The sequence below is a fragment of the Electrophorus electricus genome, chromosome 5 (assembly GCF_041902795.1).
Source record: "Electrophorus electricus isolate QZ-2024a chromosome 5, ASM4190279v1, whole genome shotgun sequence".
Classification (NCBI taxonomy): domain Eukaryota; kingdom Metazoa; phylum Chordata; class Actinopteri; order Gymnotiformes; family Gymnotidae; genus Electrophorus; species Electrophorus electricus.
In genome coordinates, this window is record NC_137501.1 from 8709532 (window position 1) to 8722557 (window position 13026).

At 43.8% G+C, this 13026-nt stretch overlaps 1 protein-coding gene across 3 annotated transcripts in view; it reads left to right on the top strand.

Moving 5' to 3' along the window:
* Positions 1 to 13026, top strand: part of adamts3 (ADAM metallopeptidase with thrombospondin type 1 motif, 3) — a 76947-nt gene that overhangs the window by 7710 nt on the left and 56211 nt on the right. For all 3 annotated transcript variants that reach the window (XM_027028514.3, XM_081714117.1, XM_081714118.1), the window contains exon 4: positions 5917 to 6073. In XM_027028514.3, the coding sequence (XP_026884315.2) occupies positions 5917 to 6073 (157 nt within the window). The remainder of the gene's footprint in view (positions 1 to 5916; positions 6074 to 13026) is intronic.

Here is a 13026-nt window from a genome sequence, read left to right on the forward strand (position 1 = left end):
TGTGAGCTCTAAAGCCAACCATCTAGGGAAAACACATATTTTTTACCAAATATTGGCTCAGCCCAATGACTCCTTTCAGCATCCAAGACTGAAATCAGGTAAAGTTTGGAGCTTGAGAGACTGTCCTGGCGCTTGCAGCAGACAAGAATAATTGACCTAAATCAAGACCTTTTGGAAGCTTTCTCCCACTTAATGTTAACTGTTACCTCACTCAGGACGTGCTAAGTACACAACCTGCCTTCTATTTTGCTCAGGTCCTTCGACAAACAGGCTGTTTTTGCTAAATTACATTTTCAAACGGTAAATTTTTCCAACAATTTCTTGAGAAGCACCTGTGCTTTGAAGCATCACTTTAAAATCCTCTTCACTTGTGTCACTCGGTGAGCAGACAATGGATCAGAGTGAAAAGCTTTAAGAGTTCCAGGGTTTTTCTTAAATCTTGGCACTGTGGTCTGCAGTGCACAAAGCATTTGCAAGTGTGACAGTGTGGTCCCAGATTCCTTGGCCACACAAATGCGCATGACACACCTCCGCCAGCGAGCTTGACACACCTCCGTCTTCCTCGCTCTCCTTGAATATCTTCTGCACGTCATTCCCATGATACAACTCACAATGCCCCTGCATAGCTTTATGTTGCAGAAGAGGGCACACAGGAGATTTAGTGCATTCAAGGGCATTAAAAAAAAGGTTCCTTTTGGAGCAAAGTGGAGCCGGTTCCTTCTCCCAGCGAAGTGCAACCAAGCACAGAAGTTGTATTCACTAATCGTTATTGATGTAGCATGTTGATTCAGCCAAGGAGCCGGCCTGTTTCAGAGGCCTGACCCCTGAGCTGTTTTGGTGTACGGTTTGAGGTCCAGCAGGGGTGGTGCCTGAGGATATGTTGAGGCAAGCTGCATCTTTAAGTTTGTTTCAGTCAAAACCAAAGAGCAGTATGCACTCTAAGCACTTTTATTGATATATTTTTATGTTTATGCATTTTTAATCATAAGCCCTTTCTGTTGTTGCTGTCCCCAGACATTGAGGCCTATTCACTGATCGTTTTATTTTCAGTTCACCAGAAAGGGCTCACCACCACTCAGAGCACTGTGTAAATGTTTGCTCTTTTTCTGTCTTGACAACACAAAAAGAAATGAATGAAACAGATTTTATTCTGGTATTGCCTTTTTAAATTAAATTGAGGCTGAGGAAATTAAAACGTTGCTGCGTGTGGTTTCGTTTTCTCTTTGCCGGTTCCATTGGATTGTTTTGTTAAAAGGTGTTTTCTGAACAAAGATTTGCTTTGGTTGTAGGACATTTTGGATGGGGGAGGTTTCAAATGCCACATATGCTGAACAAATCAAGGTGCCACATTTGAATTTCTGCAAAGATATGAACAGATCTTAGCAAACATTTGTCCACAAGTGAGGCTGGTGCTTGTGGACTAACTTTGTAGAGCCTAGACATTTTTTTCACTTGTTCATTATAATTTGCCTCATAGTGCAACTTATGCGTTACTGCAAATAAGTGAAACATGCAATTATATTAAGCCTGATGAGGGTGGAATTGGCATCTACATTTTGCTAAGTAGAGACATAAAATGTTTTATAACTGCATCTTGTTTATTATGATTTTCCTTCCCAAAAACAGAGATTCTTCTTTTGCCTTCCTAGCATTGGCGGCTTTGTGCATCTTTTTCTCTCAGAGAAAGAAATTATCTGTAGAATTTTTGCTTAACGTTCCTTTTTAGGGAGGGATGAAAATGGCAGGTAATGATGACGAAGGTTTGCACACATTTCTAAACCAAACACGCCTTGAAATGTGGAGGGTGAAAGGTGGCTGTGTCTCAGGCTGAATCCGTGCTCTTTTTTTTTTTTTTTTTTTGGAAGGTGGCAGCATGTTCATACCGGCTCCTTAAGAAGTTTAGACTGGAGGGCAGTCTAGAAAACTGGACCCCTTCAGCTGAATCCCATATGTTTGTCTTGGCCAGGAATGGGTGTCTGCTTGGCTAGCTCCGATGCTGGGGATATTAAACTGATGGAACACAGAACTCTTGATCCCTTTCTGAGGGCTGCTATTTAGGCAATGGCAAGGCTCTGTTAAGCCACCTGACTTTGTCTCCCATGTAAAACTAGCACCTTATTGGTCGGTAGAGCATGGGAGTTGGCAGCAGGGGTAACCACCTGACCACCTTGCTCAGTAACATCTCTCGCTGAAGGTTTACTTGCCACAAGACAAATCCTGCTTTTCGGTTGGATGAGGAAGCACCGCATGTTAAGGTTCTGTGTGAATTTTCTTGCTGGGCTTCCATGATGAAAGCAGGTTGTATTGCACACATTCCCGCAGCATATGTTCTCTTTGGACTGTACATAATAAGCACGTGTGGTGTCCAGACAGCCTTGAGCCCATCACTATTTTCAAACTGTTGCTGTCTCAAAATTACAATGCATTGCTGATTGGGCATTTACACCAGTGATTTTAGCACATTTTGGAAAAGTCCCAGATCTGTGGGTGGACCATGACATGAAATAATTTTTATCTGCATTTGAAAGAAAGGCTTCAGTGAATACAAAAGCCACGATGACCTAATTTAAGACTAATCTTGGGGTGAAAATGGCTTTGCTGACCCTTAATAGACTGGGCGACAGAAACGCAGCAATAATTGGGCCATAACTGCTGTGTTTTAGCCCAGCCATACTAACTTCCCAAGAGCATGTCGCATTCTTCCATGGTATGTTCATTGGAAAACACCATCTTACACCTATTCCTGACCTTGGAAATGCAGACTACCCAGTTCTTAACCGTCAAGGTTTCCAAAATCATCCAGAGTAGATTAATTATACTCTGGGTCTAGACCAGATATATTCAAATCATCTGGATTTGTATTTGGAATCCAGATTTGAATACCATGGATTTACATCTTGTGTTGTAGACTTGACTGCAACTCTGACTTCACATCCTTTCTATTTTATCTGCTCAGCACCACACATTAATGCAAAAGTTTTCTTAATTTCTTCTTGACATGGGCCATGTTTGGGCATACGCAGTGAAGACCACTGCTATTGTTAAAACAGATGACAGATGATGTCAATACTATAGCAAAACTACAGCAAAGAAATATAATTAAAAATAATATTGAAAAAAAGAAAAAAGCAAGCTGTCATTTATGCTTTGTTATAATGTTAATCATAAGTTCAGAAATGTCAGGACTGGCAGAGAGAAATCCTGTTTTATAAATAATTCCAGTTATTTATTTGTATGTTTAGGAAGAGATTTTTTCCAGTTATGATAACACAATCATGGCAGTATGAGCATGAATGTCCATGTGTACTGTCCTCCTACTGGTTAATTATCTTCATGCTCACAGACCTGTTGACAGCATTCATTTTTTGCATAGCTAGGTTAAAAAACCCATCATTATACACACAATGTTCTTGGGACTTGTTGCTGTATTTATCCACTACTAGCCTGGAGCAGACAGTCAGGCAATGGAATGACATGTCCTGTTAGCTTAAAAAATTTGATTTGTAACTTTTTTGTCCCTTATTGCGGTCTTGCCGAGTGCTTAGTGAAATGCTACCTTTGACCAAAGACTTTCATTCATCTTTTTTCTTTTTAAAACTAATTCAACCCTGAAAAAAGAAGCTGTGTGCTTTCACCCATAATTAATCTAAAATAAAAGCATGAAGGGACATTTCAGCAGTAAGTCACGAACAGCGGCTGTTGGCTCTGCTGGATCTCCAAGGCAGGGATGGGGTGGGGATGGGGGGCTCTTTTGTATGGAGGCCATGGACACAGGCCCAGGCTCTCACCCACCTTTTGCCATGCACTCGCTGGGGTTTGAGGCTTGCCAGCCACTCGAGCCCCCCTCCCCACCTGGTGTTTACAATCAGCCAAGCCAATCTGGGAATAAGAAAGAATGCGAAGCCCGGAGAGAAAAGGTGTCCTGTCCCCCTCCAGGAGTGTCTGGGCAACCCGCATGGATGTTGCCACATGCTAAGACTTAGAGCTTTCTGTATGTCGGAGGTTATCTCCTGCCCACGCCACTATTCTGGCCTCTCGAGACGTGTTGTGTTGCCGTGTAAATATTTGTTTGGTTCAGCACATTGTCATGCATTGCAGTCAAAGCACGCCACGTGCTTGGCTTGAGCTGTCTAGCAGGGCATAGCTGTACTTTTACCTCACTACCATCGCTGTCTACCCACTTTCCTTCTCCTCTGGCTCTTCCAAGCTTTTAAAAAGTCATGCAGAGGTGTTAAAAAGCCTGTCCTCTGATGTCGAAACAGCGATGATAGTGGCATGAGGCCCCCGAGCCATGCCACCGTATCTGGGTAACAGAATCTCCAAAAGGCCAGCGAGGAAAAATGTTTGGTGTCTTAGAGAAATGTTGGGCTAATCCCGGGAGCATGGCCATTATTAGAGTGGTAGGATGTAGCAAATAGGGAAGCAGAGAGGAAGAGAAAGGCCACTCGCCCACGAGGAGCATACAGGATGGCACTGAGAAGGGCCTGGTGCTGATGAGCATGAATCTGAGAGGGAGAGAGAGGGAGAGAGAGGGAGAGAGAGAGAGAGAGAGAGAGAGAGAGAGAGAGAGAGAGATAGTCTTCTAGCACATTCCAAAGTACAGCCTTGAGAGGCTGTTCTGTGTAAATGAGGCCAATTCAGGGGCCAGAGCCACTAGCTAAAAGAGCTGTTTTAAGAGAGCAAGGAGGTCATTGCGCTCTCTCTCTCGCTTTCTCTCTTTCTCTCTCTCTCTCTCTCACTCACACACACACACACACACAAACTCTCACATATTCATATATTTATGGATACATAATCTCTTGCACATGGTAACACAAGCATGCATGTACATTCATATATCAAGGAGGGAGGATAGTGCACAGTCCATAGCTACATCATTCATGTATAGATAAATAAGCTGGCCTGTGCTTTCAGCATCTGTATCAGGCTGGTTAATGTAAGATGTGATGTAAAGGTATACAAACAGGCAGCAAACAGGTGAATGTGTACACAACATGATACAGAATATAATGATTTTATTACGTTCACCAGCAAAGAGACACTTATCTTCAAAAAGGACACCTGCAGTACATAACACACAAATTTACAGTTACCTTCACTTTTAGGATCATTATATTGCAGCACAGGTGGTACTTGATGCTGACAAAAAGCTTTTTCATTTACTCGTGCACATTGTAACACCACGTGCAGATTTGTGAATGGTGAATGGATACTTCAGGTTTATTGATGAAAAGCTATTCATTTCAATCGTAAACTCCCTCCGCTGTGTTCTTTTGACACATACACACATGCTCATGCATGCACACACACACACAAACACTCAGAAAGTACTTATCCTCAAGATATGAATGTGTCAAAGTATTTACTGGCAATTACAATCCTAATCAGGCCTACTCTCAGCTAGCAGAAGGTAAATTGTTAGTGCAATTGTATTGTAGAGTGCTTAAAAATAAATGAAATCAAAAAGAGATTTGCATTGTAAGTATTTCTGGCATCTACTATAAAAAACTAAAGGAAGAAGAACAAACATGAAAATTAACTGAGAAAAAAATGAAAAATGTGTGTTGTTAACATTCACGATCCATGCTTCTGGAAACTCGATTATCTTCTCAATGTTTATGAGCCTCTCCCTTTTATTGAAAGCATTATGTCTCTTGTCTGAGTTTACATGACAAGAATGTTTGGACATATTTGTTTAGCAACTGTTGATACGTTAACACTCTGACCATATGTGCTTTGGACCATTAAAAAACAACGTGAGAATGAAAGATTGAGAGAGCGAGAGAGAGAGAGAGAGAAAGAGATTAAAAACAGTATGTTCTCCAGAAGTGTTTCTTGGCCAGACCTGTGTTTGTAGCTCACGCTTGGTCAACAACTAAACAACTAAACACAATCACCTTGTCTTGTTCCCCCAAGGCTGGCATGATCCGCACCGACTCGGACGAATACTTCATCGAGCCTCTGGAGCACGGCGCGGCGGAGCACAAGGAGAGCGGGCGGGTGCACGTGGTGTACAGAAGATCGGCTCTCCTGAAACCCCACTCTGACTTCTCTTCTAACTGCCAGCCTCCTGGTACGTGCCTCTGCCTTACTGAACGCATGCCTTCTCTTCCTCTTCTCCCACATGCTAGAACAGCACATGCAAGCTTCTCAGCTTCCGAGCTTTCTGTTCTGGAATTTCCCAACCTTGACTTTAAATGAACTGTCAGCTTCCCCTTTCCCTCACCTTTTGCTAGAGATCTGGTAGATTCTCACGGTGATTAAAGCCATGATTTTCTCATGTACCTGGTTATAATGTAGCCTTTAAAACCATTCCCATTGGTCCTCTCGGGTCTCCAGATGCTCCTTGGAATTTCACAGCTGGGCGCAGTCACGATAAACATTGCCCCTGGATGCTGACTTCCCAGGTCCTATCAATCCCTCGGCCTTTGTTCAGCGCACCCTGTGTCGAGCAATCTGTTCTTCAGGGACGCTGTACTATTACCTGCATTCAGTAAGGTGAACAATGCTTTGGCACAAATGCCATCTTTTGAGATCCCTATAATCCACTCCTTCATTTAAAAGCATTGTTTTGAGCGCAGGGAGGCAATTTAGTTATTCCAGAAGCTGCTGTTTTAGAAAAGCAGGGAGCTCCATGCAGTGTCGGTTGATGCCCGCCTTTCAAGTTTTTCTCTCATTCATTTGCCTCTAAATAAAGGGTGCTTGTCAGGTTGTTTTGGTTGTCATAGAAACACAGGGGCATGTCATTGTTCCAGGTAGGAAGCATGCAGGAGTAAGAAATGACTGGCCAACCTGTCCCGGTTGCTTAGGAATCCCAGCTCCTCTCATGACGGGTCGGGTTCTATCTCTAAACGACATACCGGCTTTCCCATCACATATCTGTGTCTGTGTGTCCGGGTTGGTCATCCTCAGTCTTTTGGAGGCCAATAAAGCAGCCAGCTCAGCAGCATTTAGCCAATTAAACACCATGGGCTGTATTTTTAAAGAGTACCCCGCCATGCTGGTCAGTTACTCATAGCTATTTGTGGCAGTTTAATCCATTACATCACGGTTGACCTACAGGGCTTTGCATATGAAAGAGAACATAGGCAATAATAATTTCTGATTCTTACTGTAACACCGACTCCCTTCAAGGGCCCGCCCATTTTTACGGCTCCAGCCCTGGCTAAGGGCACGGGGTCGTGTGAGTAGGGTGAGTCAACAGGCTAGTGAAAGAAATTCTCAGAGATGCTTCTTGGCCCTTCCCTGCTCTCCCCAGCGCTGTTATTTTGAACACCTTCCAGGACCTCTCCTCACCCGCCAGCTTGAAACGAAGCACTCCGGCTCCTTAAAGGAACATGCAAGCTCACCATGTGTCGCGTATCAGGTGACACAATCTCATTTGGATAATGGCCCTCCCACTAGCTTTGATTAATTAATAGTGACATGGGCGTTTGTCTTTTATGTAGGATCCCTTTGGAGAGCGGGCTGGCCAAAATAAAAGCCCTCCCAGCAAAACTGGGTTTCAGGGTCCTCTGATACTTCAAAACGATCAGGGCGGAAAAGGAGAGATGTACGACAGGTGAGGAATGTCATCTGAGGCCATCGGCGGAACGTGCGCTTTGGGCCAGACTGTGCATTCTCAGGCTGTTATGGACCGTGGTGGATTTGAAAGCAATCAATACCAGTTCACCCTGTGCTTGGTTTAGTAATGTAGGGAAAGTCAGGGCCGCACCTCAGCAAATCACCTCAGCCATTCTGCCAAATGCTTTGGGATGCTGAACTCCTCTTTAAATAATCACCATGCAGGTGAAGGGACAAAGAACACAAGGGAGTGGTAATAATCAGGCTAACATTACTCTATACTGTACAAACCCTCCAGATGGCGTGAATAACTGTCCCTGTAATCATTATACAAATTAAAATATTTTTATAATGCTTATAAAAATAAGCAGCACGCTGTAGTAAGCTTGTAGTAAGCATTGCAGCACGCTGTAGTAAGCTGTAGTAAGCATTGCAGTAAGCTTGTCCAGTGGATTACAGTAAGGCACTGAAATGAAGGATGGGCAGCTGGCCCAAAATCATGTTTGAACAGACTTGCTGCTGAGTTCCATTCTGCGATCCTGAATCATAAATTTCTGCTGTAATCTCAACGGAGTCATCCCACCCCCAACAGGCTGCATCTTTTCAAGCCGAAAGGTCATGAGGCACGGTGGGGGAGTGGATAATATCGGCACCGTGACAGGTCACGCTTAGCGCAAACTGCTGCCTTCACGGTTGGACGAGTGCCTCGACTTGTCGCAACACATGCCTGCCTCGGATTCAATTCGTCGCAGGTTCTGCTGCCTGGCTGGGCTCCAGCTGTACGTGCTTGCAGAGATGCAATGACCATCACGGCGAAGACCGGTGAGGGCACGACCGCCTGCAGCACCGCAAATTGTAGTTGTTGTTGTAGTCGTTAAAGACCTTAGGCAGGAGGCGAATTAAAGATGGGAAGCAGGGTTGAGCAAATGTGCGGTAGCTTCATGTTATGGCCTGCTGCCTCTGAGGGCTCCTGTCTGGTGCGGCGAGGAACGTGCACAGCTGTAGTGCTCGAGCACTTTTGTTCCCCTTCCATAAAAGGGTTTCTTCGCAGGGAAGAAAGAAAGGTGGTTTATATTTGTACTACAGCTGTGTTAGGCTGTGCCGGGCCTATGTACTGAACTGGCCATAAGAAATATTAGATGCTGAAGACAAGTAAAGAAATGAAAATAGTGGCTTAAACACAAAATCCTTTGGGCAGGTGTAAAAATGCCAGGTCTGGGGGAAAAAAAAATGAACTGCTGGCCCAGAGAGCTTGTAAACAGAGATTAAATGAGCTGGGAGGATCTGGACTGCAGTGGAGGCTCTGGCTGACATTAAGCTGCTTATCAGTGTTATGCACTGAATCTGTTTATTTTTCCCTAGCTAAACTTTTAAATGGAAGGTTACCTGCTGAGTGCATATTGGGCAGGAAAATATGCACTGCACTTCTTGATCATGTTTTCTGTACACGCTGATGTTGGCTCTTGGCTGGAGTGCATTAAAAGGGCAGTTCAACCAATCACTGCCTTGTTCCTACCACTGAATAAAAAAAACAAAAACTTGCTATTGCTGTCTATCACAAACCAACATTGAGGGGTTTTTTAAACTGTTAAAAATAAGAGGCTGATTTGATTGAACTATCCTTAAAAAGGATAGGCTAAGGGGTTAAAGGAATAGCTTAACCAAACACTGCTAAGGTGGCTAAAAATGAATGAGATCTTAGGTTGCCATGCTAACACACAACACCACCTTTTGTTCAATGTTAGCTACTATAATGTCATAGCTGCCCTCTCCACTCAGTGGTCAGGGCAGGTCCCGTCACACTGCAGGTGTACAAGGGTCCGCACAGAGGTCATCAATCAGAAGATTTGGTTCTTCTCTGGAATGCTGTGGTCCTGGAATCCACTTAGTGACAACTTTACAACTCAGGACAATCAGCCTTTCTGGCACATTAGGGGACCAAATAATGGCACCCACTTAAGAAGTGAACCATTGTAAGGGCAAGGGACTTGATTGTGAGTAATGACATCTCCCAATGGGCAGTTTCAAAGTTCCCTCCTCCTCCAGTGTGCTGTCAGAGAACTTAACATAAACATTTTCCCACATTAGGAATAAAGGGCTTTGAAGGGATTTTTCTTAACTAAATAAAGATGGTTGGCGACTTTTCCCCTTATTAACATATTGGAACCAGTCACTGACACATGGAGATGAATAAATCACAGTAGCTCATGCAAGCAGGAAGGGGGAAAAAGGCATTGAGAGCTTTATGTAGCGTAAACAAAAAGATGGGAGGCAGTTTTTCTTTCACTCCCAAGTCTGTTCATGGATCAGCTTAAGGAAAAAAAAAAAACGACAGTTGAGTTTTATGAGTGTAATAAAGCCTTTGCTTTGGTGTTTTTCCGGAGATTCTCCCAAACAAAATGCGGAAAGATCACTTTGGTGTCATGCGTAGTTAATTGTAGTAAATAAGACCCATTCATTAAGCCTTAATAATGTAAAATTAAAGGATACCACAAAACCCGTTCCTCACTGTCACGCAGAACCTGCACGAATCGTTTCTAAGAAATGACTGTAGAAAATTCCTTGAACATCTTAATTTTGGTTCTCATATGAAGTATGCAAGAACAGGTTGTAGCACTCTCGCTAGAGTAGCCCTTGCCAAACCTCACCTGAGTCACACATTGTTGGCGACACCCTACAGTTTTTCAGCCTCTGCTACCTTGTGCATTTTTTATTGTTGTTGTTTTTGTTGGGGAAATCTTTAACAGTATGAGAGCAGACTGCACTGTCATTTCGGGCAAAGGAGATTTTTCAGTTCTGAGCTTCCACTGCTCAAGCTGTGAGAGTTAAGGCCTCTGCTGAAGAGTGCGGCTGCCTTGACTTAACACAGATCCCTCTGTGTGTGTGTGTGTGTGTGTGTGTGTGTGTGTGTGTGTGTGTGTGTGTGTGTTGGGATTGAAGGGGGGATGAAGGGGGAGTTCCTTCTGATTTCCTGTCAAGGCATCATTTTGTCCGTGGACTATCAGCTCAGTTTGCCTGGGGGCATGCTTTACACTTATCTTTAGCTCGTCACAGCTTGTGCCGATAAGACTTCAGATAAACGGCTGATTATGGCAGGGGTGATCTGCCTGAACAGACTGCTGGGCCTGTCACAGAGGAGAAGCCTGGGCTGAGCTGCATATCCTTGATTTAGAATTGGAACCACTGGTCAGGGGTTCCTTGGCCAAGTGCATGCACACTGTCAGAATAGCAGGGAGAGATTCCAAAATATGTGCTACGTTGACACTATGCTCAAACCCCCTCCATCCGCAATACTTTCACTTCAGCTGTAAACAAAGGAATATTTTGGGCAATGCATGATGTATTGGAATTATCTGAGGAGAGTTTGTGCTTTTCCTCTTAAGTTAACTGTGCATGATCAGTCTTGAATCATGGAGATGCTGTTACCACAAAAATAAGGTGTAACAGCTCAGGACCTGCCTGATATATTCTTTCCATGAAACTTTGTTAGAATTATCCCCCACAGTCCTGGCTTGCAAAACAGGCAACCTTGAGTGCAGTCTACATCATTTGAGTGTATCAGAGGTGGTCACTGAATCTGTGAGCACCCGTTCCAATGAATTAGTCCATAGCAATGCCATCTGGCATTGAAACAGGAAGTGCTTTATAACTGCTTTACAATACCCTTCTTTTTCACTGTCTGTGCAAGGGCTGCCAGCATTAGACACGTTTGGCAAAAAAAAAGGCATTCCAAGAATTCTTGGTCCAGAGTGTGATGTCATTGCCACCCTGAAGATTTTATTACACAGATTGTTCATTAGCTGAAATAAATGGCAAGATGTGACTTTATGGGGTGTACAATGGTTGTGAACCTGGATCTGGTAATTGAAGTCACCATTTATTAAACATTTGTTAAACATTTAATTCATGTTTATATTTTTATGTCTTTTAATATTTAATGTTAAGAATAATTATTTGCAGTTTTTACTGGCAATATGATACTTGATACAATATGATACAAAATTTATCCTTTGTATTTTCTTTATTTCCAGGATCTAGTATGGCTCTCCAATCTTGGAGCATTTAAAATTTGCTTAAATGTGCAACTTTAAATGAAAAAAGCACGATTGGTTTTGAAGTTTTAGATCATTTCATGACATTTGCAGCGTCTTAATCTGGAGCCGAGTACAGAGGTGTTTCTTGATGTAAATGTACTTGTTGCTGGTGTTTCTGCTGGACTCTCTTTTGACGTGTATGTCCGTTGTCGTCCCGCAAAGTACGATATCCCACATCCTCCCTTGAGTATCAAAACCATATTTCCCAAATGCAAAATTTCGCAGAACATTGCACCGGCGGCCCCGACCCTGTTCCATAAGTCCTGTCCATCCAGTGGCATGCCTGGCTTGCCTAAGGCTGACCTCAACATTAAGGCCCAATACTTTTCCTTCCACGCCATCCACATCTGGTCTTGTTTTGAGAGGTTGCGGAGGGAGACGGGGGGGTTGGAGAGGGCCATACCTGACTCTCGCCACCCACCCTGGGGGTGACTACTGGTGCTTGCTGCCGTACTGCGTCAGGGCTCGTTTACGTGGCTGGACTCGAGGGGGTGGGGGTGCAGGAAACGGTTACACAAGCTGCACATTCTTCCTCTCGTATCCGTGTTGCAGTCAAGATAGGAGATACGAGTCTGTCAATACCTCGGCGAGCAAAATCTGTTTGCTGAGGGCCAGCTTACGCTTTCTGCATTACTTTTAACACTTTCGTATTTGACGAGGTGGGCCAGGTGCCGGGGGGGGGGGGGGTCTGCATTCTCCTTTGCATAAACAAAGAGAGTGGAGTGAGTGGTGGGGATAGGGGTTTGGAGAGAGTTTCGCGGGGGGGGCAACAGGCTGCCTTTTCCTTCTCAGGGTTGCACCTGCTCTCTGCGGCTTGTTAGGATTTAGCGGTCATGCCACTGACAGCATGATTGACGTTTGAAGAGGGACGTGAGTGTTATGGCAGCTCTCGAGGAACAGCCAGAGAGCAAGGCTAACAGAGGTCCTAGTCTGCCCGTGTACTGCTTTAGAAAGCATGATTTATTTATGCCCCTTCCTTTACCACTTCACATATGAACAGAGTCATTCCATGGAACAAGTTGCCTTGATCTTATCATGTGATCTTATGTCTCACAATAATGTAGTCTCACAATAATGGAGTATAATGATAACTTATAATTAGAGATACAGTCTATATAGGCACATCACAAATAAATATTTACCTCTCACATATTACCGGCACACACTTCACACAGATGTCACAGTATTATTTGCAAGTGCTGTCGTGGGCTAATATAATTGGTATATAAATACATAGAGGTGCTATATATTGCATTCACACAGAAATAGTGCTGGTGACATCACTTTTCTTTCAAGGCAAGTTGACACTGTGGATCCACATGCAAATCTGCAGTTGTTTTTGAGAAATGACAGCCCTCTGCTTGGCGAT